Genomic DNA, 27,677 nt, shown 5'->3' on the forward strand with positions numbered 1-27,677 from the left:
AGTGGTATTTTTGGGGTATTTTTGTAAAGGCATTTCCAAAGTAGTATTTTATATAATGATTTTGGAGTATTTCTTTCGGATTTGTTTAAAATATTACACTAGTTGTAATGTTTTAGTATTTATGCTGTAAGATTTCTGTAGTTGTATTTATGTATTGTAGTATAATTGTAGTTTTTTTTAATTTTCTGTAAGAAAGCAAAATAATATATTAGGTCTGTTTTTATGCAATAAATTTAATATCTTGTTATTTTGTAGTATTTATTTTGGATTTGTTTAATATTACACGAGTTGTGGTTTTGTAGTATATCTAGCATAATATTTCTTCAGTATTACTTTTGTGTTGCGGTATTACTAAAGTATTATTTTATTCTCAGAATAAAAGCAAAATAATATGTTGGTTCTCTTCTTTTAAGCAATAAAGTTGATATTTTTTTATTTGTAGTTATTTTGTATTTCCATAGAACATTTTCCAGTGTATCTATAGTACTTTTTTATATTACACTAGTTGTAGTTTTGCGGTATTCCTGTCGTAATATTTCTGTAGTAGTAATTGTGTATTATAGTATTACTATAGAGGTATTTTAGTAGTATTTCTGTAGAAGTATATTTTAAGTTTAAGTTTTTTTAAGTAGAATATTTGAGGAATGAATGTTATTTGTGTATTATCTCCATACTAGTTATTTTGTAGTATTTTTTAAATTTTACACTAGTTGTATTTTTGTAGTATTTCTATCGTAATATTTCTGTAGTAGTAATTGTGTATTATAGTATTACTATACAGGTATTTTAGTAGTATCTGTATCTGTGGAAGTATATTTGAAGTTTTTCCAAAGCAGAATGGTTGAAGAATTTATGTAGTATTTGTGAAGTATCTCCATACTAGTAATTTTGAAGTCTTTTTTTAATATTACACTAGTTTTATTATTTGTCAGTATCTCTGTCATATTTTTTATTTTAAGAATAAAAGCAAAATAAAATATTAGTTCTCTGTTTAGATAGATAGATAGATAGATAGATAGATAGATAGATAGATAGATACCCCGCGACCCTAATGAGGATAAGCGGTACGGCTAATGAGATGAGATGAGATAAATACTTACTTTATACATCCCCCGTGGGGAAATTCACACATCCAGCAGTGTGTTGAAAAATAAAATAATAAAATAAAGATATAGAAAACAAAAATACCCAATATAACGTTTTACTATAGAGTATTTAAATAGTGCTACAGAAAATACACACTGTAATAAAAATAGGGTAATTTGCAAATGTGGGGGTGGGTTTCGACGTGGGCTTTTACTCCCCCGGGTGGAGTTAAAGAGCCTCATGGCATGAGGAAAAAATGATCTCCTCAGGCTGTCCATGGAACAAGACTGTGACAGCAGTCTGTCGCTGAGGCTGCTCTTCTGTTTGGAGATGATGCTGTGTACTGGATGTAATGAATTGTCCATGATTTACCGCAGCTTGTTCAGTGCCCGTCTCTCAGCTACAGTTGTCAGGTAGTCAAGCTCTGTGCCACAACAGAGCCCGTCTTCCTCACCAGTTTAAGACGAGAGGCATCCTTCTTAGCGCTGCCTCGCCAACACACTGCCGCATAGAAGAGGGCGCTTGCCACAACAGTCTCATAGATCGTTTGCAGGAGCTTTTTGCAGATCTTGAAGGACGCCAGCCTTCTGAGGAAGAACAGTCTGCTTTGTCAAGTTTATTGTCCAGCTGCACACCCAGGTATTTGGAGGTCTGGACAAACTCTACACATTCTCCTTAGATAGTTACAGGTTCCGGGTGAGGTCTAGTTCTACTGAAGTCCGCCTCCATCTCCCTGGTCTTGGTGGTGTTCAGGTGCAGGTGGTTAGCGTAGCTCCATTGGATAAAGTCCTGGATCAATTTCCTGTACTCCTCCTCCTGCCACTTCCGATACATCCCACTATAGCAGTGCCATCAGCAAACTTCTGCACGTGACAGGAGTTGTACTGAAAGTCCGACGTATACAGGGTGAATTGGACCGGAGAGATCACGGTCCCCTCCGGCACTCCCGTGCTGCAGACCACAGTGTCAGATGTACAGCCCCCCTGTTTCACATACTGGGGTCTGCCTGTCAGGTCGTCCGTAATCCATGCTACAAAGTGTGAGCTTACTCCCATCTCTGTCAGTTTACCACTAAGTAGCATAGGCTGTATGGTGTTGAAGGCACTGGAGAAGTCCAAAAAAGTACACACAACCCTAATCCTAACCCTGTCCAGGTGAGAGAGGGATCAGTGTAGCATGTAGACTATAGCATCCTCCACTAACACCTTATCCGGCTAGGCAAATTGCAGGGGGTCGATGGCGTGGCGGACCTGTGGCCTCAGGTGGTGTAGCAGCAACCGTTCCATGGTCTTCATCATATATGATGTCAGGGCAACCGGCCTGAAGTCGTTGAGTTCCTCAGGTCATGGTTTCTTTGGGACTGGGATGATGCAGGATGTCTTTCACAGCTGGGGGACTCTCTTCTGTTCCAGGCTCAGGTTGAAGATGCGCTGTAGAGGGTCTCCCAGCTCCAACGCACGGGTCTTCAGCAGTCAGGGGGATACTCCATCCAGACCAGCTGCCTTGCTGGGTCGCAGCCTCCTCAGCTATCCACACACCTGGGCTGCAGTGATCTAGAGTGGGGGGGATGTCCTCATCCATGCTGGTGTCCAGAGGTGGAGGGACAGCTACAGTACTCTGGGTTGAGAACGAGTGGGGGTGGTCAAACATGTTAAAAAAGTTGTTTAACTGGTTAACCCTCTCCCTACATCGACTTCCACGGCCATACCCCGCTTGGTGCTGCAGACGGTAATGGTCTTCATCCCTTCCCACACCTCCTCAATGTTGTTGTTCTGCAGCTTTTTCTACAACTTCCTCCTATACTGCTCCTTCGCTTCCCGGAGCTGGACTCTAAGCTCCCTCTGAGCTCCCTCTGTACTCGCTTTAGCACTAAATTTGAAATTTAGTTGTTATATATCTTCCGATGGAGGAATCTGCTACACTAAAATGTGGAAATTTGGAGGCCTGCCTCACCGAGATAAAAGAATGGATGTCACTTAATGTCTTGCGCCTTTACTCTGAAAAGACCGAAATGTTAGTTATTGGCCCATCTAAATGCCGTGACTTGTTCTCAAAAACTGCTCCGAACATTGACAAATGTAATATCACCCAGAGTGACTCAGTCAAAAATTTGGGTGAAATATTTGACGGTTGACCCCAATCTGTCCTTTCAAATACACGTCAAGAATATATCTAGAACAGCTATTTTCCATCTTCACAACATTGCTAAAATTTGCCCTATGCTGTCTCAGTCGGATGTGTAGATTATAATTCACGCGTTTCTTACCTCCAGTCTCGATTACTGTAATGCACCACTCTTCGGTCTCCCGAAGTCCAAAGTCAAAAGCCTTCAGCTGGTACAAAATGCTGCAGTAAAGCTTTTAACTAAGACAAGAAAGTTTGATTACATTACCCCGATTTTAGCTAACATGCATTGGTTCCCTATTAGCTTAAGATGTGATTTTAATATCTGTGTATTATTTGTTATTGTATCATCCATTGCAGCCTGGTCATCCTGGAAGGGGGATTACCTCATGTGCAGTCCCCTCTCAAGGTTTCTTCATTCTCCCTCATGTTGGGGTTTTTGCTTGGCCTCATGTAGGTTTTAGTTCATGGTGTAACAATAGTCTGTGGTTTGCAATAATCTGTGGTCTGTGCATCTCTTTGAGACTCTTCGTGATTAAGGACTATACAAATAAACATGACTTGACTTGTCATTTTGTAGTTTCTCCATAGAACATTTTTTCTAGTATACAGTATCTATAGTAGTTTTTTAATACTATACTAGTTGATTTTTGTAGTATTTGTGTAGTATTATTTTGGTAGTATTTCTGTTGTAATCTTTCTGAAGTAGTACTCTTGTCTTAAAGTATTACTGTAGTGGTATGTTTGTAGTATTTTGATGGTAGAAATTTTCTAGTATTTCTTTAGTATTTTTAATTCTACACTAATACTATTTTTGTATTTTTTTCCTAGTGTAATATTTCTCCAATAGTAATTTTGCATTTCAGTATTACTGTAGTGGCATTTTCTGTTGTCTCTGCAGAACTATTTCCAAAGTAGTATTTTTGAGGTATTTCTGTAGTGTTTTTAATAGCAGTAATTTTGTAGTATTTATTTTGTATTTCTTTAATATTACACTACGTGTATTTTGTAGTGGCGGCACAACGGCTGAATGGCACAGTTCTGAGGTCCTGGGATCAAATCCAGCTAACAGCCTTCCTGTGCGGAGTTTACATGGTCTCCACGTGCTTGCATGGGTTTCCTCAGGCCACTCTGGTTTTCTCCCACATTCCAAAAAATATGCATGTCAGGTTAACTGGCTGGTCAAAATCGTCCCTAGGTGTGAAGAGCGAGTGAGTTATCTGTCTCAGTGTGCCTTGCGACTGGCTGTTCCCTGTTTTAGGCACTTAATTTAATATTTAGTTTTGTAATCATTTTGTAGTATTGCTGTTATAGTATTTTTGTTGTGGACACACAAAGGGACAATGGGGACAATGTTGGCAGCCCCAAGAAGTGATTTCTTGTAGTATTTTATTTACGTTTGCATATATTGTAATTACAGTTTGACCATTTTTGATTTGGTGGGCGCGATGAAAAAGCCTGACGGTCCGCATGTGGTACGCAGGCCGCAGTTTGCCTATCCCTAATAGAAAACTGATATTTACACGATTCTTCCAAGGCAAATAGACTTAGGGTAGCAGTCCTTCAGACTGGCCCACTGCACAAAAAAAAAGTCTGAAAAATAGTACAAGATTTTGCCTGTGAGCGACAGGGACTCTACTCTACAAATGCTTTCGATAAAAGCAATTACTACTTTCCTAATTCCCAGAATTCCCAGCAGGACACTCGCAAGGCATAGCGGAACACAGGTCCCTGGGCCATTGCACAGCACCTAAAACAAAGAAGTTACAAGGATAAATAAAACATGAACACAGTTCAGAGATGCACGATTTATTTACAGTGCCTTGCAAAAATATTGACCCTCTCCCCCAATAACTTTTGATATATGCAGTATTTGTAAACCTTTTTCATGACCAAACTCAAGCACTTTTAAGGCCATTTTTTCGAGTACCTTCAAAAGAAAAAATCCAACACTAATCAAAAGAAAGTTGTTTTTTTTAATTTACTTTGACGACTAAAATGAAGTCACTATTTTGCTGCTAGCATATACTTTGTGCTATTTTGAGCTTTTTTTTTACAGTCCATAACCTTTTTGTGTCAATGGGCTGCTATAATTTGACACAAATTCTTTCATTCTGTGTCAACACAATGCACACGCAGCTTGGCTACATAACACTTGTTTACAAACATTGAAAGGGCTCGATAGGTGTTAGGTAATGATGGATTTCAGTACAGAAAACAAAAAAAGAAAGAAATATTGCATCTATGAAAACAGAAAAATAAGCAAATTTAAGCTTGTTTTAATTATATTGATTGCTCCGAAGGAGAGTGCATTCAATCTTTTAATCTTAGAGACTGTTTATCTTTTGCTTTTTGTTCTACTTACCGTAAATTCTGGACTATAGGGCGCACCTGATTATAAGCCGCACCCCCCACATTTCGGGGGGGAAACGGATTTATTACATACACAAGGTGCACCGGTATATTAGCCGCATGTATCCACATTAAGGATAGAATTCCTTTTTAACTGAAGTTTCAACGGTGAGAATTTGTATAGATTTGATGCTTCTCTGTTGCTTGCTAATTATCAAAACGCATGTTTACAGAGGAGGGGCTGAATCAAGGTGCTGACCCGATTGTCGCATGCCGATACATCCAGACTTTCTTTATTGACTGATCGAACATGAAATGATACCGGTTGTTATCATTTGATGCAGACCTGCAAAGTCCAGGTACCCGTTGAAAGTAATCCAAGGAAAAAAAAGTGTATGGCCCAATCCCATTTCTCTCACTCGGCCCTGAGGACCCTCCAGTGAGGTCCCTCGATAGAGGAGTGCCCTCCGCCGGTGGAGTGCAAAGTGGAGATGGTTTGGACAAGACTTGCAAGGTTCCACCCCTGTCCAGGAGATGGCGGTAATATTAATTGGCTGTAGACCTCAGTGACGTATTGGTCTACCTCACATGTAAACAACTTGAGTCTCAACCTGCAGTGTGTCAGTTGGAGAGTTCGTGCAACGTTAAAAATGCCCGCTACTGCTGTGTTATTACCGATTGCCTGAAAGCTCTTCATCTTTTCCGTGTCTCCAATCAACGGAGGAGAAATGTGCTATACTGAAGACAGCTTCGGCGCTATGTAGTGCTGATTCATCTTTACAAGGTACGTACACTCATTTAAAAAAAATGACCCGTTCGGTCAAATACAGTAAGAGTTAACATACAATGCACGTTCACATAATACCCTATGTTTGTGTAGACATAAATGGCAATCTACTTATTGGTATCTTAATGCCATTTTATGACATATAGTAGGGGTCTTGAATGTGTGACATGACGAAAAGTAAACAAACACAAGAACAGTCCACCTGACCCTTAAGCTGACATAATATCGTCACCAAACTTCCCTGTACGACCCAAAAACCTTAGTTCATAAGGAATTTAATTCAAAAGAGTTGTCATTGGATATAAAAAAGGTCATTTCAACATTTTTTCATGATGCTTACATCACAGTTAAAGCGGTCTTTTTCTTTTCTATGCCCACATTTATGTCTAAATTGTTTGTTATCTATTGTGTTCCAGAGTGGCTGTCCCATAAGCGTGGACAGGTTGGACAGGAATGTTCCCATCCTGTGCTTATGGTTGGATGTGGAGTCAGAACTCATTCAGGACTTAAGGTTGAGCAAGAAGGTTATGTGGGCCCTGCAGGAGCTGCTAAAGAGGGAACAGGGCCGTGGCTGGAGGTCCTGATCTACGTGTACTGGCTGGCCCACGCTCTGTCCTACCGTGTGGTGTCACGGGTCTTCAGGGTTCCCAGGTCCACCGTACAAAGAATTGTCCACAGTTAATATGGAATAAATTGCCCAAAAGCCATATTTTAGGCTCTTTAAGTCAGACCCACATTTGCATTATGTGCTTTTCTGCATTACTATTCAATAAACATCTTCATTTTGAGTAACACCTTGGTGGTTTATTTCATAATGATGTGAGATACTGTGTGTGAACTATGTGACTGTTGGACAGAAAACAACTACAAATCACTCCAGCTTAAATAATAGTTTACTTTCAGAAAAACAAACTCACATTGGGCCAAAATACATAATAGTAAATAAATAATGTGTCACAAATTTTAACAAAAATATACCAATACTTCCATGAAGCTGGGAAACACAAACTGGAACTTCATTGAGTTCTTAATAAAAAAAAATATTTTCCTTTTATAAAACAAAGGGAAACATTGCAGAGATGTCACTGTTCTGGAAATTTGTCCACGAGCTTCCCAAAAAGGACAGGAACCGCTCAGTTTTGGCCACAGTTTCTTCGAGCCTTTTCCTCACTCCGGCAGACTCCACTTTCAAAAAGTCAAGGAGTGTATTGTGCTTCCTTTTTTTTCTGGGTGATTTGGGGTTTGGCGCCGGATTAGAAGGTGCCAACGACGTGCCCGGTGGTGTGGATGGCGTGGTAGCTGTGATGGTGACCAGCTCTTCCACGGGACGTTCTACAGTGGCCTTTAGGTTGGGTGGAAAAAACAAGAATTACTTAATGCTGATGTATTATACAAAAACAACTGTGTATAGGGTGCTCAACAAGTTGATGTGAGACAGGAAATTATAGGATGTGTTCTGGATAAGTATTTGATAGTGAATAGATACACAAAATTGACATGTTATTCTTATGGCTGTATGAGCCTTCTATTGGCCAGCATCACATATGCTTTAGAATTGTCTCCACATTTGGACAACATTTTGAGAAGGTAATTAGTTTACTTAATATGTGTTTACAGAGAAGGCAGTGGACTATGTGATAGTAGTTTGTATCAACTGTATTTCCACGTGAAATTCGGAGACATTACTCATAATGCATGATGAAAACTAATGCATTCTGATCTCACATGAAAGAATCATATTGTAAATAAAACACGACACCCGAAATTGTGTGCAGTAAACAAGCGCTTATGTCCAGAACGGTATTCTGACTATGCTCCTTTAGCGACTGGCCATGTACAGTAGATGTAAAAGGACGACTCGTTTAAGATAAAAACAGGGATGGGCTGAACCGTGATTTTCTGCACAGTTATCCTACTTTACAGTTTGTAGCGTGAAGATTTTTTTGCCAGCTCCCTTGGTAGATTAGTGCACTTCGTAAAGTAGCGATTTTGCAATGTTCGTGTTTTAACGCGAAAATACGATTTTCTATTGCATTTACGTCTAACTAAGATATCTCAATACATTTTGTTGCAAATACATGCGCGGTTGTGGAAAACTACTTACATTTGTGCGGTTCCTTTCCGGGCATGTTTGTTGATATTGAGAATTCGCAAAGCCTTCTGGGTAGTCACTTCGCTGCCAAGTGAGGTCGAGAGCCCCCTCGGTCTTGAAGTGGCTACGACATGGTTTGAGGGCACTTCTGCCTCGGTCTTGAGAGTATCGGGACACACCCCATTTTCACGTGAACGCGCAAACCGAGTGACTAGGGCACATAGCGAGTGAAAGTGCGAAGAATGGGACTCAGCCTATATTTCCAAAGGTAAGGGGGAAAAAAAAAATATATGCACCTTTGTCTGCGGTGTCCACAAACACTCACCTTTACTGGTCTCTACTTCCCATAATCCCCCGCGTCTGTTACGCCCCTTCTTTTTAATTGGTCAGTGCAAGACTTATCAGAACAAGTGTACAAAATAAATACAATTAAATACATGACAAAGGTATACAGTTGCAAAAAACATATTATACATGGTTACACATATTTACGAAGAAAGATGTTACTCCGAGTTTTCAAAGCTTTAATAATAATGATATAACTTTCATCCCAAACCGTGCCTGTGAAAGGTACCACCACGCTACTCCTAACACGCTCGCAGAGCTCAAAACGTAGCTGTTAATAAAAGCTGAGCCGCAGTTTTGAAAAACACGGCAAGCGTTTGATTCCAGTTTCGTTTAACTTGCCACCAACACATCTCTTTATCCGGGATTTTTTAAAGAAGTTTGATTTGGAAACACAAGAATGTCACACTTTACAAAACCACAGGGCCCTTATTGCTATTGTGCAAGAGCGAGCTACAGTAAGCCCTGTGCGGGGGCTTGCGTTTGGCGAATCCACAACGGTTTGGAGCAACGTCAATCATCCTGCCCTCCCAAACAGACTACGAGACTTGTCATGGATGGTGGCTCATGAAGTTCTCCCAGTCAGAGCTGTAATGCACCACCGAGGAATGTCAGCGACTTCGACGTGTCCTCGACCTGGCTGTGGCGCCCAGGAGTCGGTGAGGCACCTTTTTTGTGAGTGCAGCGCTGCCAAGGTCTTGTGGACAATGGCCGAACAACTAGGAAAGTTCCCGGACTTGCCAGCAGGAGAGGTCCCTGATGCACAGTACGTGCTTTACGGGGTGAGTCGGTCGAGGAGGCATCGGAACGACTTTGCCAGGGACTGGCTCACTCTCGCCGCCATCAAGGACGCCATCTGGACCTCCAGAAACCTGCTGGTATGGAGGTGCAGGCAGATCCCCCCCGTGGCTGTGCTCCAAATGGCTGCAGATACCATACAATCTGCGAGCGGCGGGCCTAGGACGCAGCCATAAAGAAGACTCGTCTGTACCCACCCGGAGGGGGGAGCCGGAGCTACACTGTGGGAGTCCCGGCAGCAACGGCCTGGGTTGTGGAACCCAGAAGGGAGAGGACCCACGCAGAATGGAAAGGACCCACACAGAGGACTGGAAGAATGCTGCTTGGGAGGGTGGGATGGCAGAGCTATGCCCTTGCACAATAGTATTGCCTTTTACACGCTGGTTAACTACTGTTAAAAGAAAATAACTCTGAAATTGTTTAATTGATGTTGAAAATGTCAGGAAAAAATGTTAAAACGTCATATCGTCACGTCATATTGTCAAATATAAAAAAAAAATGTGAATATGCTTGATGGCTGTGTTTTGCTGCTGTTGGTGTCGGTGGATTTGTTCAGACCGAGGACAATCGACTTTGGCCTGGACGGATCTATTGACACTAACAAAGATGTTATATAATGAAATTGTGAATATGTTTGATTTTCGAGAAGGTTTGTTCAAACCTCACTTTGTGTTTGCTGTTAAAAACGTAATATTGGAATATAATATTGTGAATGTGCTTAATTGCTGTTGAGATTGTCATGATTGTTTTCTGTTTTTAGTGTCAATAAATTTGTTCAAACCAAAACACGGCAAGCCGCCCTCATCGTTCTCGTCTTTATTGACGTCTTCAAGGGCGTCTTCCTCACATTTGAGGATAGAATTAAACCACATGCACGTAAAAGGATTTCTTTGGTTATGTGGTGTGATATACACTGCTGGCCACTAAAGGGCACTCTAAACTCACAATAAAGATGGAAAGAAATTACAGTGGGACCTCGCTACTTTGCGGTTTGACGTTCGCAGATTCAGAGCTTCGCGGTCTGTAATGGTAGAATTTATTTTTATGGTCATACAGACAATTCGATCATATTCCAAGAGGATTCAGTTTACATCGGCGCACAATTCCACCGATCTAGATTTTACCTTTATTACTCGAGTGCAGCTGGTGTTTGTTAGAAAAGTTACCTAAATAAGCCGCTTCACTGAATAAGCCGCAGGGCTGAACATTTGGGAAAAAAGTAGCGGCTTATAGTCCGGAATTTACGGTATTTTATTTTTAAATTTTGGGAGTTTTATAGAATCCGTGTCTAAATGACCAGGCTGCAACAGATGTTGCAAAAGCAATTAATACACAGAAATTGTGCATTAATTGTTATTGCAACATCTGTTGCAGCCTGGTAGTCCTGGAAGGGCGATTACCTCATGTCTACCTCAAGGTTTCTCCATTTTCCTCATTTTGAGTTTTTCCTTGCCTTATGTAGGTTTTAAATCAGGGCATGGTGTAAAAATAGTCTGTAGTTTGTATTAATCTGTGAGCTGTAAAGCCCTTTGAGACTCCTTGTGATTAAAGGCTATACAAATAAACATGACCTGACATAAATTGGTGAAAAAATAATTTTAAATCAATTTTTTTCATCGTATCATTTATTAATAGCACTCAGGAGTTAATATATTTCATTTATGTTTTATCATTCTGTATTACCTGGGTATTTGTGTTATTTTTCGGATTGAAAACTGTTCAGTGTGTAAAATCTAAAATTGCTTTTTTTGTAGATCTGTGAACATATTCATTTATATTTCATGTTGTTTTGCAAGGATGTCCTTCAAAACATATGAAATAACTCATTACTAAATAATTCGGTGTAAAATGTTTAATCGTTGTGGATAATATATCATTTAAAAAAAAAACCCGGGGAGGCCTTTCTCAGTGAGCCTAGCTAAAAGATGTTTTCTAATTAGAGCTGTCCTCTTGGGTGCTACCAGTAGGGAGGGGTCAGTGGTGCTTCACATGACTACGCCATAATGCCAAACTTCCAGTGCAGCCGTGTCTGCATCATTTTCACACACTTTATACTTTATTTTCATCCAAGGCGTGATCTATAAAGTCAGACTGCCGAGAAGCATGCAATGGCAACAATTTCAGTTTTTTTCAAGCAATTCACCCAAAATTCATTTCCCATAAGGCTTTTTGCAAATGGTAAATGGGCTTTTTATGGTTTTCTTTTTGCCACTCTTCCATAAAAAAAACTTATTTGTCCAAAGTAAGACAAATGGTTGGTCTTATGCACAGATTGTCCCACCTCAGCCGCTATTACGGGCGTCTTGGTTGCTTCTCTAGTTTAGAACAGCAATATGGCGGACAATTATGTAAGCTCGCAATAGGTTAGGCTCATGTTACTGTAGATACAATGAATGGCAATGTCTCCACTTCAAATATTCACATCTTTGATAGTTTTTGTATTTTTGCTTATTACTCAAATTGATCTTTTTCTTTAATATGTGAGATTTTTACCCCTAAGAGGCACTGATAATCCACACTGTCCCTTCAAATGAGGCCGGGGACCAACTGTGGCGCCCTGGATAATAGTTTGGGCCCCCACCTTAACATGAAAGTTAAAGGGACAGTTTGTATTATTTTCCCACTAGAGGTCGCTGTATTGTCGTGCCACTGAAAACGAGAGCTAAATGCACAGCGGAATGAGACACAATAAGGAGACTCAGAGTGATCAGTAAGAAAATAAAAAAAGAAACAAAAAACTGAAAAACAAAACAAAAACAAAAAAAAAGATAAAAAAATAAATGAAATGGACAAAAGTAAAACAAACAACCCCCCCCCCAAAAAAAAGAAAAAAGAGAATAATAAAAAAAGAACTAGGATAAGATCCTTTATTTATCCGACAATTGGGAAATGTATTTTGTTACAGCAGTAAGACAATGAAGAACAGCTAAGAATATCAACAGTATAAACAAGTATTTAAAAATATAAAAAATAAAAACCAGCAGTGGCCAGGAGTGTGCAAATATGCAAAGTCATAGAGGGCGTGCAGTCAGACAAAAAGTGAAACTCAAAAAAAAAAAGAGAAAGAAAAAGAAAAATATAAACGAAAAAGAGAAAATTGCATTTTAAACTATCTACTGACCTAATTATATGAGTATTTTCTAACAATAAACTGCTGTAATGTATCACACGAATCATTCAATGGAATTTGGTACATCTCAATATCTGCACCGCTTATCCTTATTAGGGTCGCGAGCGAACCCCTAACCCGCACGGCACCGCGACAAGCCGAGCGGGTCGGGAGCTCCGCGCGGAGGCCGGCCTGTTGGAAGCGCAGCAGAATGCGCGTTCACGCGAGGGGGGAAGGATTTTGTACGGGAGTCGGATTTGGGCACAACACCGGCACCTCCCGCTCGGGCCGCGATGGCTCTACACGGCCCTCGATGGCTCCGGCCGACGGACGGGCGGCCGCGGGGGAAAGGGGTAGGGGGGACCTGTGGGGTTAAGGGGGCGGTGAAGCGGAAGCCGCACCAAAGCCGGTCTCGTTTCCCGGCGCGCCGTGCTAGGGTCGTCGGCCGGGGGGGATTCCCGCAAAAAGTGAAAATCTGCAAAGTAGCGACGCCCCTTCAAAAAAATAAAAATAAATTCTACCATTACAGACCGCGAAGCTCTGAATCTGCGAACGTCAAACCGCAAAGTAGCGAGGTCCCACTGTAAATTCTTTCCATGTTTATTGTGAGTTTAGAGTGCCCTTTAGTGGCCAGCAGTGTATATCACACCACATAACCAAAGAAATCCTTTTACGTGCATGTGGTTTAATTCTATCCTCCAATCATAATTCACAAAACAGTTTAAGAAAGACGCTCGCATCATTCCATGGGAAATATTTCATAGCAAGTATTTTTGCCTTGTCCGAATCTTTTAATAAAAAGAGTCTTTTATATCGTCTTGACATAGTTTTGAACCTGACGATTATTATTTTTCTTTTTACTTTCCGTCCATCCATTATCTGCGCCTTTTATCCTCAATAGGGGTGTTGGAACCCATCTCAGCCATCTTTGGGCAGGAGACACACTGAACTGGTAGTCAGCCAGTTGCAAGAAAACACTGAAACATACAATTTCACTCACTCATTCACACCTAAGGATAATTTGGACTACCCAATTAACCTGAAAGGCATGTTTTTGGAATATGGGAGTAAACCGGAGCGCCCAGACGAAACCCACGCAGGGAGAACATGCAAACTCCACACAGGAAGGCTTGTAGCTATTTTTAAACCCATGAAATTTAGAACTTACTAGCCAATCACCCTGCCACCTTCTTTTTACCCAATTCTTTTCATTTTACTTATTTTCTGATTTCTTTTCTCTGTACTTCTGCAGCACTTTCGTTCCCTTGAAATTAATTAACTTTGTTCCATGAGTGAACACTCAAACACTACAAAGTTGAAACCTTCATGCCAATTGTGTTTGTAAGGATGTAATATTTAATAATATAAAAAGATTTAACACCTTATTTTTCAGTAAAATGTGCCTTACATCTCAATCCAAGATGTACCCTGATTAATGCTGTTTTTGAACTATTTGGAGAATATGGGCGTTTTTGGTCTCTTCTGAAAGGTAAGACTGAAGTTTTATTCAGACGTAAAAAATTAAATTAAAAAAAATAACTCCAAGTGCTACTTACATTGAGTGATCTGTGTTGTAACACACAGAAAGAAAGATTTTATTCTCGCCTGAATTTTTTTTTTTTTGCAATTAAATGCCTGCAGATGAGTGTAACATGGGCATCTTTGCTGGAAGTGAAACAATAGCTTGAAGCTTTACCTGGTACCTTGTCAAATTTGATCATTATCTGAAAAAACTAAACATTGTATTTTATTCATTTTTCTAAGGGTATGTTTATGCGTTTCCAAAAGTGGCCAATTAATTAGACATGAGCAGTGTATAACACTAAAACCTTTACAAATGTGTATTTTACTTTGGCCTATATTTTTACAAAATTGTGACAGTTGTACATGGTTGACCTCTCTTTACAAAAGACAATCAATGATTGTGCACACTTACACATAACAATGGTGCGTATAATTGAATCATGGATTACCTTGCACACGTCATTTTTGCCTTTGATTTGTATTGTATACTCACCTGGAAAATGGCATAAAATTATGTTGGGAATTTCATTGGCTAACCAATGTGTCAATCGTCATTCGAATTAGTGACCAATGGCCAATGATATTCGGAGCTACAAGAGGCCATTTCCAAACAGGCGTTATAGGCTAATGTGGACTATTAAAAGTAGAAATTCAACTATAGAACATTAGGTTTCAAACTTTACAAGCATTACTCAGCAATGGTTAAAAAGGTGGTCTGTAACTTTCCATTTGCCGATTTTGGGCCAACATTAGTTTAAGATTTAATCAAATGTAATAAATGTATTGGTAATTTGGTAAATTACAGTATTAAGTGTTTAAAAAAATGTAAGCTAACTTGTTTTAAAAACAGTATTGGCATCCTCTGCCTCTTGCCTTACTCCCACTTTCAGCGTCAATTGTGTGCACTCGTTTTTGCATTGATTTAATGTACTTAGTGAGTCATAAATCACGTGATACAACCAATTGATGGTCCAATTAGTTGCCAACACTTATTAATCGATTTTAATCGATTAGTTGTTGCGGCCCAGTTTGCAGTGGATTTACGGTCTCTCCATTTCGATACTTTTTGTCGCACAAAGAGATGCGTAAATGTTGTGAAACTTTCTTCTTGTATTTCATTTCTGCTTTCAACTTTTCCAAAACTTTATCCCTGAGCCTGCCCGGTGTGTTCTTTGGTCTTCATAACCAAGTCTGTTCACTAGCGTCTCCTTTCACAGACCTCTAATCCCTTCACAAAGCAGGTGCATTTAAACCTAGAATTAATGACACACAGTTGCACTCAATTTGTCATTGTTAGTCATTTAGGTCAACATCGGATCATTTACAAGTCATCAGGTAACGTCGGGAGCATGGGGTCTCAGACCTGGTGAACGCGAACACCCTGGTACCCCCTGAAGACAGCTAAGGTGCCCGCAGACCTAATTAAAAAATATCGCACCAGTGCTTATGATTTTCTGGTAAAAATATTTTTGGGGACTGAGTCATACTAACCCTATCTGCCTATATCTCTCCCTCCCCCACTCTCTATACCTTTTTTCTTCCCTCTCTCTCGCCTCTCTTCTCTCTCCCTATACCTCTACGTCTACCTACAGTGAAGAAAATAAGTATTTGAACACCTACTATTTCGCTATTTCTCCAGCTTAGAAAGCATGGAGGGGTATAAATTTTCATTGCAGGTGCATGTCCACTGTGTAAGAGATAAACTAAAAAGAAAAATCCAGAAATCACAATGCACGATTTTTTAACAATGCATTAATGTGATACAGCTGCATGTAAGTATTTGAACACCAGTGTATCATCTAGAATTCTGACCCTAAAAGACCTGCTGGTCCATCTATTAAAAAAACACGTGCACTCCCATGTATCATCCTGAATCAGATGCACTGTTTGAGGTTGCTAGCTGCATAATGACACCTGTTCACACCATACAATCAGTAAGACTTTAATTTGTAACATGGGGAAGACACAAGAGCTGTCCAGAGACACCAGAGACAAAATTATTCACCTCCACAAGGCTAGAAAGGGCTACAGAGCAATTCCCAAGCAGCTTGGTGAAAAAAGGAGCAATCATTAGAAAATTGAAGAAGCTAAACATTCCAGTCAATCTCAATTGAAATAAAGCCCCATGCAAGATATAACCTCATGGGGTCTCAATGATTCTAAGAAAGGTAAGGAATCAGCCCGGAACAACATGACTGGAGTTGGTCAATGACCTGAAAAGTGCTGGGACCACTGTTTCCAACATTACTACTGTAGGTAATACACTAAGACGATTTGAAATCATGCATGGCACGAAAGGTTCCCCTGCTTAAACCAGCCCGTCTTAAGATTGCATATGACCATTTGTATGATACAGAGGAATCATGAGAGAAAGTCTTGTGGTCAGATGATACCAAAATAGAACTTTTTGGTCATAATTCCACAAAGCATGTTTGGAGGAAGAAGAATGAAGAGTAGAATCCGAAGAACACCATCCCTACTGTGAACTATGGGGGTGGTAGCATCATGCTTTTTTTCCGCGCATGGGAAAAGGACAAGTGCACTGCATTAAAGAGAGGATGACTGGAGTCGTGTATTGTGAGATTTTTGGGAACAACCTCTTTCCCTCAGTCAGAGCATTGGAGATGGGTCGTGGCTGAGTCTTCCAACACGACAACGACGAGGAGCAAAAAGACAGGAAAACCAAGGAGTGGCTCCGTAAGATGCATATCAAGGTTCTAGGATGGCCCAGCAAGTTTACAGACCTGAACCCAATTGAAAATCTTTGGAGGGAGCTCAAACTCAGTGTTTCTCAGCGACAGTCCAGAGACCTGACTGATCTGGAGAAGATCTGTGTGCAGGATTTGGCCAAGATCCCTCAGGCACGGTTTGCAAACCTGGTGATAAAGTGAAAAAGTAAGATACCTCTGTAAACAGCAAACAGAGGCTATTGTACCAAATGTTAACATTCATTTTCTCAGGTGTTCAAATATTTATTTGCAGCTGTATCAAACAAATAAATCATAAAAAAAAAAAGCATTCATAGTGATTTCTCACTGGGGACATGCACCAACGATGAAAATTTCAGACCCCTCCATGATTTCTTAGTGGGAGAAATAGCAAAATAGCAGGGTGTTCAAATACTTATTTTATTCACTGTACAGTTCTCCCCACTCTCTCTCTCTATACATCTCTACGTCTCCCTACCTTTCTCCCTCTTTCTCGCTCTATACCAATACATCTCCCTACCTTTCCCTCTCCCTACCCTTCTCTCTGCTTCTCTCTCTCTATCTTAACCATGACACCCCCTGTTATTTTATCTTCCAGTTCTACAGTGAACAAACACGGAAAATATATTCTTGTTTTTGTTCCTGGTACAATTAAAATTAAATTAAACTGCTAATACTTACCACATCTGGTCTTAGTCTGTAGATCAGTGGTATTGAATAAAACAGAGATTTTAATGTGGTGAGAATTGAAGAACTCAATGACTGATGTACCTCTCTGCTCCGTGTGATCCGATGAATGGTAAACTAGAAAAAAGAGACATATCATTTTATAAGGTCAAATGTAAAATGTTTGTTCATATTTTATGCAGAATAAAAAAATTGCCGACATATAAGAAAATACTGCTGTATGGAACTGATCATGTTGGAATGATTTTTTTTTTTTAGCCAAGGCATATCATTTTCATCCCTACCATTCCAAATGAAAGACAAAAAGAAAGAAAAAAATGCAGAGTCAACTAAACCAAAGGTGCTTAGTCCGTTTTTTGGGTAAACCCTTGTAACTTTCTGCAAGGCATTTTTTTGAAACTAAATGTTGTTATAGCCCCAGAAAAACTGCTGATACAGCAAAACAAAAAATGCCAAGTCAGCCTTTTGGCCAGTTTTTACATTGTCGTTCTGGCCTGATGGAGTAAAATGTATTTGTGGGGAAAAAATGCTGAGTAATCTAAATCCAAAGCCCTAAATCGACTTATTTTGGGACATTTTTACGTGTAGGTCAACTAAACTGTCTGCAATACATTGTGTTGAAATTGAATGTTTTTCTGGCCTGGAAGATAGGAATGTCTTTCTTTTCATGAGCTAGCAAAACAGAAAGTGGCGAGACATTTTGGGATTGTGCCTCATCAAATACATAACCATAATAAATAAATGTACCACAATTGTTTAAGGCCTTGAAGACCCACAATTGCATTTGTTAAAAAATCTTACAGCCGTTTCATCAACCCTATTGTTTAAAAAAGTTTTTTAAACCCGGGACGTCAAACTCATTTGAGCTCAGGGGCCATAGTGGAAAAATCATTCCCACGGAGGTCGGACTGGTAAAATAAAGAGAGAAAAAAAATATTGAGACGAAGATTTAAAAAAAAAAAAGAGAATTAGAGAGATAGAAAGAAAGGGACACAGGGAGGGGCCAACGGCAGAGAGAAAGGAAAAAAGAAAGAACGAACAAGCAGAAATAGACATAAAAAGATTAGGTGAAAAGAAGCACAAAAATGGAGAAATAAAGGGGAACAAACCAAGAAAGAAAGAAAGAAGAGAAATTAAGTGACATGTATAAAAAGATTAAGAGGTAAAGAAAGAAAGAGTAAACAAGAAAAAAAGATGGAAAGAAAAAGAAATCTATATAAAAATAATAAAAAAAGAAGCAAAAGAGAAAGAACGAGGGAGATAAAGAAAAACTAAATGTATGTGTATATATATATATATATATATATATATATATATATATATATATACTGGACTGTCTCAGAAAATTAGAATATTGTGATAAAGTTCTTTATTTTCTGTAATGCAATTAAAAAAACAAAAATGTCATACATTCTGGATTCATTACACATCAACTGAACTATTTCAAGCCTTTTATTATTTTAATATTGCTGAATTTGGCTTACAGCTTAAGAAAACTCAAAAATCCTATCTCAAAATATTAGAATATCATGAAAAAGTATACAAGTAGGCTATTCAACTAATCACCTGAATCATCTAATTAACTTGAAACACCTTGCGAGGGTTTCCTGAGCCTTAAAAACACTCAGCTTGGTTCAGTAAACTAAATCACAAGTATGGGGAAGACTGCTGATCTGACTGCTGTCCAGAGGACCATCATTGATACCCTCCATCAGGAGGGTAAGACACAAAAAGAAATTTCTCAAAGAGCAGGCTGTTCACAGAGTGCAGTTTCAAAGCATATCCACAAAAAGTCTGTTGGAAGGGAAAAATGTGGCCGGAAACGCTGCACAACCAAGAGAGATGACCGCAGCCTTAACAAAATTGTGAAGAAGAGCCGCCACCAGAATTTGGGGGAGCTTCAAAGACAGTGGGCTGAAGCTGGAGTCCAGGTATCAAAAGCCACAGTTCACAGACGTGTCCGGGAAATGGGCTACAAAAGCCGTATTCCAATGGTCAAGCCACTTCTGAACTCAAGACAACGGAAGAAGCGTCTGACTTGGGCTATGGAGAAGAAGCACTGGACAGTTGCAGAGTGGTCCAAAGTCCTCTTTTCAGACGAAAGCAAGTTTTGCATTTCATTTGGAAGTCAAGGCGCCAGAGTCTGGAGAAAGGCTGGAGAGGAGCAAAATCCAAGTTTCTTGAAATCCGGTGTGAAGTTCCCACAGTCAGCAATGGTTTGGGGAGCCATGTCAGCTGCTGGTGTTGGTCCACTGTGTTTCATCAAGTCCAGAGTAAATGCAACTGTGTACCAAGAGATTTTAGAGCACTACATGCTTCCATCTGCTGAAAAGCTCTATGGAGATGAGGATTTCATTTTCCAGCATGATCTGGCACCTGCCCACAGAGCCAAAACCACCAGTAACTGGTGCACTGACCATGGCATCACTGTCCTTGATTGGCCTGCTAATTCCCCTGACCTGAACCCCATCGAGAATTTGTGGGGTATAGTTAAGAAGAAGATGAAAGACACCAGACCTACAAATGCAAATGAGCTGAAGGCCGCTATCGAAGCATCCTGGGCATCAATAACACCTCAGCAATGCCACAGGCTGATTGCCTCTATGCCACGCCGGATTGATGCAGTAATCCGTGCAAAAGGATTCCCAACCAAGTACTGAGTGCATCAATGGACATTTTCAAATGTTTGATTTAGTTTTGCTGTTATAAAATTATTTTTTTACTTGGTCTGAGGAAGTATTCTAATATTTTGAGATATGATTTTTGAGTTTTCTTAAGCTGTAAGCCAAATTCAGCAATATTAAAATAATAAAAGGATTGAAATAGTTCAGTTGATGTGTAATGAATCCAGAATGTATGACATTTTTGTTTTTTTAATTGCATTACAGAAAATAAAGAACTTTATCACAATATTCGAATTTTCTGAGAAAGTCCAGTATATATATAATATATGTGTGTGTGTGTGTTGTGCGCAGATGACACGACGCTTGTGGCTGATTCTGAGGAAAAATTGAGAAGTTTGGAAGAGTGTGTGATAAACGTGTATGTTATGTGTGAATGTTGGCAAGAGTAAGGTGATGAAGTGATGAAGTGTTCAAGTGATGGAGTGGGCATGACAATGGAAATAAGGTTGAATGGACATGTGCTGGAACTCAGTCAAAGATATAGGTGTCATATTTGACCCAAATCTGTCCTTTCAAACACACGCTAAGAATATTACTAGAACAGCTTTTTTCAATCTTCGCACATTGCTAAAATTTGCCCTATGCTGTCTCAGTCGGATGCGGAGATTATAATTAATGCATTCGTTACCTTCCGTCTCATTACTGTAATGCACTACTCTCCGGTCTCCCCAAGTCCAAAATCAAGAGCCTTCAGCTGGTACAAAATGCTGCAGTAAGGCTTTTAACTAAGACAAGAAAGTTTGATCACATTACCCCGATTTTGGCTAACTCGCATTGGCTCCCTTTCGGCTTAATATGTGATTTTAAGGTTCTGTTGGGAATATACAAAATCATGCATGGACTTGCTCCCTCATATCTTTCAGATTTAATTTCGCCCTATGTAGGGAACCTTCACACTGAAAATACTGGTCTACTAGTGATCCAAAGAGCCAAGAAGAGATACGCAGGTTCGAGGGCGTTCTCCATTCGGGCCCCAGTACTGTGGAATGCTCTTCCCCCTGAGATTCGATTTGCAACCTCAATAAAAATGTTTAAATCTAAGATTAAAAAGAACTTCTATTCTATAGCATAAGAATAACCTATATTTCATGTTGACAATATCTTGGTATTATATGTTATTGCAACATCCATTGCAGCTTGGTCATCCTGGAAGGGGGATTATCTCATGTGCGGTCCCTTCTCGAGGTTTCTTCATTTTCTTTATTTTGCGGTTTTTGAGTTTTCTCTTGCCCTCATACAGGTTTCAGATCAGGGGATGGTGTAATAATAATCTGTGGTTAGCAATAATATGTGGTCTTTGCAGCCCTTAAGGGCTATACAAATAAACATGACAAGACTTGACTTGCAAGCTTTAGGTATTTTGGTTGTGATGTGGCTGCAATTGGTCGAATGGGCATTTGGGTTGGCCATGGTCCAGTCAAGTCATGTTTATTTGTATAGCCCTTAATCACAAAGAGTCTCAAAAGGCCGCACAAATCAAAGACTATTGCAAACTATTAATACAGACTAAATATTTTTTGCTACTTTTTTCTTTTCTTTTTTTTTGTCTATGTGTTTTCTTGCTGTCACTCCTCTCGGGGGATATGACCATTGTAGATATGTATCTCTCATCTCATCTCATTAGCTGCACCGCTTATCCTCAGTAGGGTCGCGGGGGTGCTGGAGCCCATCCCAGCAATCATCGGGCAGTGGGCAGGGGACACCCTGAACTGGTTGCCAGCCAATCGCAGGGCACACAGGGACAGACAACTCGCTGGCTCATTCACACCTAGGGACAATTTGGACCGACCAATCCACCTGAAATGCATGTCTTTGGAATGTGGGAGGAAACCGGAGTGCCCGGAGGAAACCCACGCAAGCACAGGGAGAACATACAAACTCCGCACAGTAAGTCTGGTAGCTGGATTTGAACCCACACAGGAGGTTCCCAAGACCTTAGAACTGTGCCGCACACGCGCTAACCACTGCACCGCTGTGCTGCCGTAGATATATATATATATATATATATATATACATATATGATATATTTTGGGCAGCACGGCAGCGCAGTGGTTAGCGGCACAGTTCTGAGGTCATGAGATCGAACCTTACTGTGTTGCATGTTCTCCCCGTGCTTGCGTGGGTTTTGTCCGGCACTCCGGTTTCCTCCCACATTCCAAAAACATGCACGTCAGGTTAATTGGCTGGTCCAAATTGTCCCTAGGTGTGAATGACCTAGTGAGTTGTCTGTCGCTGTGTGCCCTGCAACCGGCTGGCAACCAGTTCAGGGTGTCCCGTGCCCACTGCCCAAAGATAGGTGGGGTGGACTCTGGCACCCACACGACCCTACTGAGGATAAGCGGTGCAGATAATGGAAGGATAATATATATATATATATATATCCATATTAAGTGTAAAATAAGAAACAACAAGGAAGATACAGTGATACAGAGATAAAACTATAAAGGAAGAAAGAGATAAAGGAGAGATAGAAAGACTCAGAGAGAGAATACAACCCCAGTGTCTCAGTGGGTGAAGCAAGAAAGTGCAAAGTAATACCTGAGTATTCCAGTCCTGTTTACGTTTCTCAAAAGCGAGTATTCTCTCCTCACTCATGGTATCTGTATCCGCAATAACGTAGTATCGGGGGGAATACGCATTGGAGAGGCCCTTCAGCACTCGTAGTATTTCTGTGGTGTGACCGCCTGTAAAACAAATACTCCTGCTTAGCGAAACTGTTGCCTCCCCGCAATTCTGTCCTAATCTATCATTTGACACAAGTAGGAGACATACAAAGAGCGTGAGTTCGAAAAATTAAATGCAGATTTTCTTTGTAGCATACACAAAAACAAGCATAAAAATATGTTGTCATAGAAGTTGGTGCATCTAAGTTTTTTTGTACCTGATCCAGCAACGACGAGGAGGGAAACACTACGTTTGTTTTCCCGTTTACACTTACGGCCGAAAATGGTATAAACACGGGACAAAAGCAGGCAAACAACTGCAAAAAATATTAATCCGAAAGAGGACATTTCACCATTGTTAAGGCAAAATCTGCTGTCGGCGTTTGGATTCGAGCGCGCATGCGCAACATCTAGTCCATTTTTTTTAAAGGAAAAAAAAAGGAAAACACTTTCATTCCAAAATTGCAATGTCATTTTGCTTAACGTTATAAAACTGTAGAAATAAATAATGAATAAACACAATCTGTAATAAAATACCAATGTAATTAGATTCAATGGCCTTTTGGTCGGTTTTACTCCATCTTTGTAGTTCGCCGTCTTCTTCTTCAAATATTTTGTGTTCTTCTTCGTCTTCCTTTTCCTCTTCTTCTATCATTTTCGACATCAGTGCTCGGAAACACGGCTGTCTCGGCCCCAAAACTGTTCTTCAGATTTTTTTCCTACGACAAGTTATGAATAATAATTCGTAAGATTAATTTATTTTGAAAACTTATAGTCTACTATATTCTATTATTCTTTGTTGTTTCAATACACGGTAACATTGTACCTCATTCAAATTTTCAAATCGTGTATACTGAGCAACACAGATGGCGCCACTCATGAACCAGTCACGAGCGCCTTTGGTATAGAGGTGGGTAGAAAGCGAGAGGTATATAAACCGGAATCGAAAACATGGAGCTGAAGTGAAAGAATGATACAGTGCAAGAAAATGTTTAAAAGAAAGATTGAGAAAAACTAGGGGGATGGTAAGAAATGCAAAGGGAGAGTGTGTGAGAGGAAAAACGGGAAAGAATAAAGTGCCCCCCTTGGTTCCCCAGTAAATTAATAGCCTATGCGAAAGCAAATTCTGTAACAGCCGTTTTCTTCTGTTCCACGTCCATTTAGTCAAAACCAAAATAAGTCCAAATATGTCATGTACCTCCCTTCCTCCTACACAAGCTTCGTTTCCTTCTTGTTTGTTAACTCTGGGACCAAGTTTACGGAGTCCGCCATGACACTCAATGAACTCACATGGTGTGTGTGGCACAGTGTGGTGCCTGCAAACTGAACAGCCTGTATTGTATACTGTAGATTTATGTCTATATATATGTGTGTGTATGTATACATACATAGATATACATACATATTTATATACATATATATATATATATATATATATATATATATATATATATATATATATATATATATATATATACATATGTATGTATATATATACTGGACTGTCTCAGAAAATTAGAATATTGTGATAAAGGTCTTTATTTTCTGTAATGCAATTAAAAAAACAAAAATGTCATACATTCTGGATTCATTACACATCAACTGAACTATTTCAAGCCTTTTATTATTTGAATATTGCTGAATTTGGCTTACAGCTTAAGAAAACTCAAAAATCCCATCTCAAAATATTAGAATATCATGAAAAAGTATACAAGTAGGCTATTCAACTAATCACCTGAATCATCTAATTAACTCGAAACACCTTGCGAGGGTTTCCTGAGCCTTAAAAACACTCAGCTTGGTTCAGTAAACTAAATCACATGTATGGGGAAGACTGCTGATCTGTCTGCTGTCCAGAGGACCATCATTGATACCCTCCATCAGGAGGGTAAGACACAAAAAGAAATTTCTCAAAGAGCAGGCTGTTCACAGAGTGCAGTTTCAAAGCATATCCACAAAAAGTCTGTTGGAAGGGAAAAATGTGGCCGGAAACGCTGCACAACCAAGAGAGATGACCGCAGCCTTAACAAAATTGTGAAGAAGAGCCGCTTCCAGAATTTGGGGGAGCTTCAAAGACAGTGGGCTGAAGCTGGAGTCCAGGTATCAAAAGCCACAGTTCACAGACGTGTCCGGGAAATGGGCTACAATAGCCGTATTCCCATGGTCAAGCCACTTCTGAACTCAAGACAACGGAAGAAGCGTCTGACTTGGGCTATGGAGAAGAAGCACTGGACAGTTGCAGAGTGGTCCAAAGTCCTCTTTTCAGACGAAAGCAAGTTTTGCATTTCATTTGGAAGTCAAGGCGCCAGAGTCTGGAGAAAGGCTGGGGAGGAGCAAAATCTAAGTTGCTTGAAATCCAGTGTGAAGTTCCCACAGTCAGCAATGGTTTGGGGAGCCATGTCAGCTGCTGGTGTTGGTCCACTGTGTTTCATCAAGTCCAGAGTAAATGCAACTGTGTACCAAGAGATTTTAGAGCACTACATGCTTCCATCTGCTGAAAAGCTCTATGGAGATGAGGATTTCATTTTCCAGCATGATCTGGCACCTGCCCACAGTGCCAAAACCACCAGTAACTGGTGCACTGACCATGATATAACATGCTAAAGTGGGCATTTGCACGTCACACTGGGTATCTGTATATTGTATTCTTTTGGCTTTATTATTGTATTGTTCTCAGCTCAGGGATGCTGCTGGAAATGTGAATTTCCCTTAGGGGATGAATAAAGTATCTATCTATCTATCTATCTATCTAATTCCCCTGACCTGAACCCCATCGAGAATTTGTGGGGTATAGTTAAGAAGAAGACGAAAGACACCAGACCTACAAATGCAAATGAGCTGAAGGCCGCTATCGAAGCATCCTGGGCATCAATAACACCTCAGCAATGCCACAGGCTGATTGCCTCCATGCCACGCCAGATTGATGCAGTAATCCGTGCAAAAGGATTCCCAACCAAGTACTGAGTGCATCAATAGACATTTTCAAATGTTTGATTTAGTTTTGCTGTTATAAAATAATTTTTTTACTTGGTCTGAGGAAGTATTCTAATATTTTGAGATAGGATTTTTGAGTTTTTTTCAGCTGTAAGCCAAAATCAGCAATATTCAAATAATAATAGTTCAGTTGATGTGTAATGAATCCAGAATGTATGACATTTTTGTTTTTTTAATTGCATTACAGAAAATAAAGAACTTTATCACAATATTCTAATTTTCTGAGACAGTCCAGTATATATGTGTATATACATATGTATGAATGAATGAATGAAAACTTTATTTCGAACATAAAAATAAAAACAGGACAAAAAAAATGAGTCAACAACGAAATAATGTCACACAACATGTTCGAAAAGGGGTAGTCAGAAGCAGATGCTTATTTTTCCTACCCCTTTATCTTCCCTATTAAATACATTTTATAGATAGCTCCTCTTGTGTCCAATACAACAAAATCTCATGGATATACTTATTACATAGGTCAGATGTACCAGCTCAGTAGCCTAGATGGTAGTGTGCCCGCTTTGAGACTGGGAGGTCGCTGGTTCGCGCCTCGGCCGACTCATACCTAATTGGTAATATGGCGGCGCCCTTTGTTGGCTGCGGCTGCATCGGCTCGCTACAACGGGTCAGGTGCATCGACATTTCGTTCTGTGTACATTGTTACAAAGAATGACAATACAAAGGAAATTATTATTATTATATCAATAATTATAATAGTTACAATTATCACATATTTTATACACTAATCTTCGCAATACCCATCCCTCAACGTCATAATGCGCATAATGTCACTGCGGCACCAGTGATAATATCAATAAAAATAAACACAATACTTATAACAGTTCTGATGTGATAATAGCACAATAACAACAAGTTAGCCATAGTTTGAAGTGCAGTATTTCCAGTCTCCCTCATATCCCATTTTCTTCATCTCTGTATTTCGCCAGTAATGCTTTTTTGTATTTAAATTTGAACACATGGATATTTGGACATTGTTTGATTTCATTTTGCAAATTATTCCAAAGTCTGACTCCACACACAGACACACACATACTTCATATTGATCATACACATACACATATTTTCCCTTCGACTCCCTTCGCACTTACAATAATATCCACTACATCCCGAGGGATATACAGAGACCACCGGATCTCCCTGGAAGATTTGCCGCCTGCCGACAATGACAACGACGGAGCAAAGGCTGAGCTAAGCTAAGAAGGCGACCACACAGACCAGCGCTCCCAAGCATGTTCAACCAACGCCAGATCCATCCGTCCACAATGAGTGAATTGAGCTGCGGATCGCCACAAACAACGTCCGGAATTGGAGGACTTTTTTTTGCCATCACGGAGTCTTGGCTTTCCCAACGCCGCACTACATCACCGGCTCGAACGAGACGAGAACTCTTGTAAAAACAGGGGTTGGAGACTACGCGCTACAATAATAGTCGAACCATTGATACACAATGCTTACTCGATATGGAGTTTCTAGCTATGTACCGGGAGAGTTAACTGTGGTCTTTGTGTTTGCTGTATACTTTCCACCGCTAACAGTTTCACCAGATGCTAACGTTAGCATAGCGCTATATCTCCTGCCCGCTGCTAAACATCAGCTTGCACTACCCCAACGGAGCTTTATCGTCGACGGCGACTTTAATCGGGCATGTTTATTGACTGTACTCCCAAATCCTTTCAATTGTGGACTCCCAAATCTACTAA

General features: G+C 40.0%; 1 protein-coding gene and 2 long non-coding RNA genes across 5 annotated transcripts in view; 2 read left to right on the forward strand and 1 right to left on the reverse strand.

Annotated features, from left to right (window-relative positions):
• Window positions 1-4,582: 4,582 nt before the first annotated feature.
• On the reverse strand, window positions 4,583-23,822 carry alg14 (ALG14 UDP-N-acetylglucosaminyltransferase subunit). 2 transcript variants are annotated; one of them, XM_088322424.1, is made up of 6 exons: window positions 23,786-23,822; window positions 23,497-23,678; window positions 22,835-22,980; window positions 17,607-17,729; window positions 16,962-17,093; window positions 4,583-4,960 (listed from the first exon to the last, which is right to left on the reverse strand). In XM_088322424.1, the coding sequence occupies exons 2-6, from the start codon at window positions 23,621-23,623 to the stop codon at window positions 4,730-4,732; spliced, it is 759 nt and encodes a 252-aa protein (XP_088178550.1). In that variant the 5' UTR covers window positions 23,624-23,678; window positions 23,786-23,822; the 3' UTR covers window positions 4,583-4,729. The 2 variants fall into 2 exon arrangements, with proteins under 2 accessions (XP_088178550.1, XP_088178551.1); XM_088322425.1 differs by lacking the exons at window positions 16,962-17,093; window positions 23,497-23,678; window positions 23,786-23,822 and adding an exon at window positions 23,178-23,484.
• Window positions 5,959-7,141, forward strand: LOC148347963 (uncharacterized). 2 transcript variants are annotated; one of them, XR_015847644.1, is made up of 3 exons: window positions 5,965-6,102; window positions 6,180-6,346; window positions 6,766-7,141. It is a non-coding gene; the product is annotated as an uncharacterized LOC148347963 (long non-coding RNA). The 2 variants fall into 2 exon arrangements; XR_015847643.1 differs by having other exon boundaries at window positions 5,959-6,346.
• The window catches only part of LOC148347964 (uncharacterized), a 4,282-nt gene continuing 224 nt past the window's right edge, over window positions 23,620-27,677 (forward strand). Inside the window, exons 1-2 of the long non-coding RNA XR_015847645.1 lie at window positions 23,620-23,869; window positions 27,099-27,677. The exon at window positions 27,099-27,677 is cut by the window's right edge and continues 224 nt beyond it. This is a non-coding gene — a long non-coding RNA (uncharacterized LOC148347964). The remainder of the gene's footprint in view (window positions 23,870-27,098) is intronic.

Source organism: Urocampus carinirostris, chromosome 18, assembly GCF_059441175.1.
Source record: "Urocampus carinirostris isolate Australia breed hairy pipefish chromosome 18, RoL_Ucar_1.0, whole genome shotgun sequence".
NCBI classification, from domain to species: domain Eukaryota; kingdom Metazoa; phylum Chordata; class Actinopteri; order Syngnathiformes; family Syngnathidae; genus Urocampus; species Urocampus carinirostris.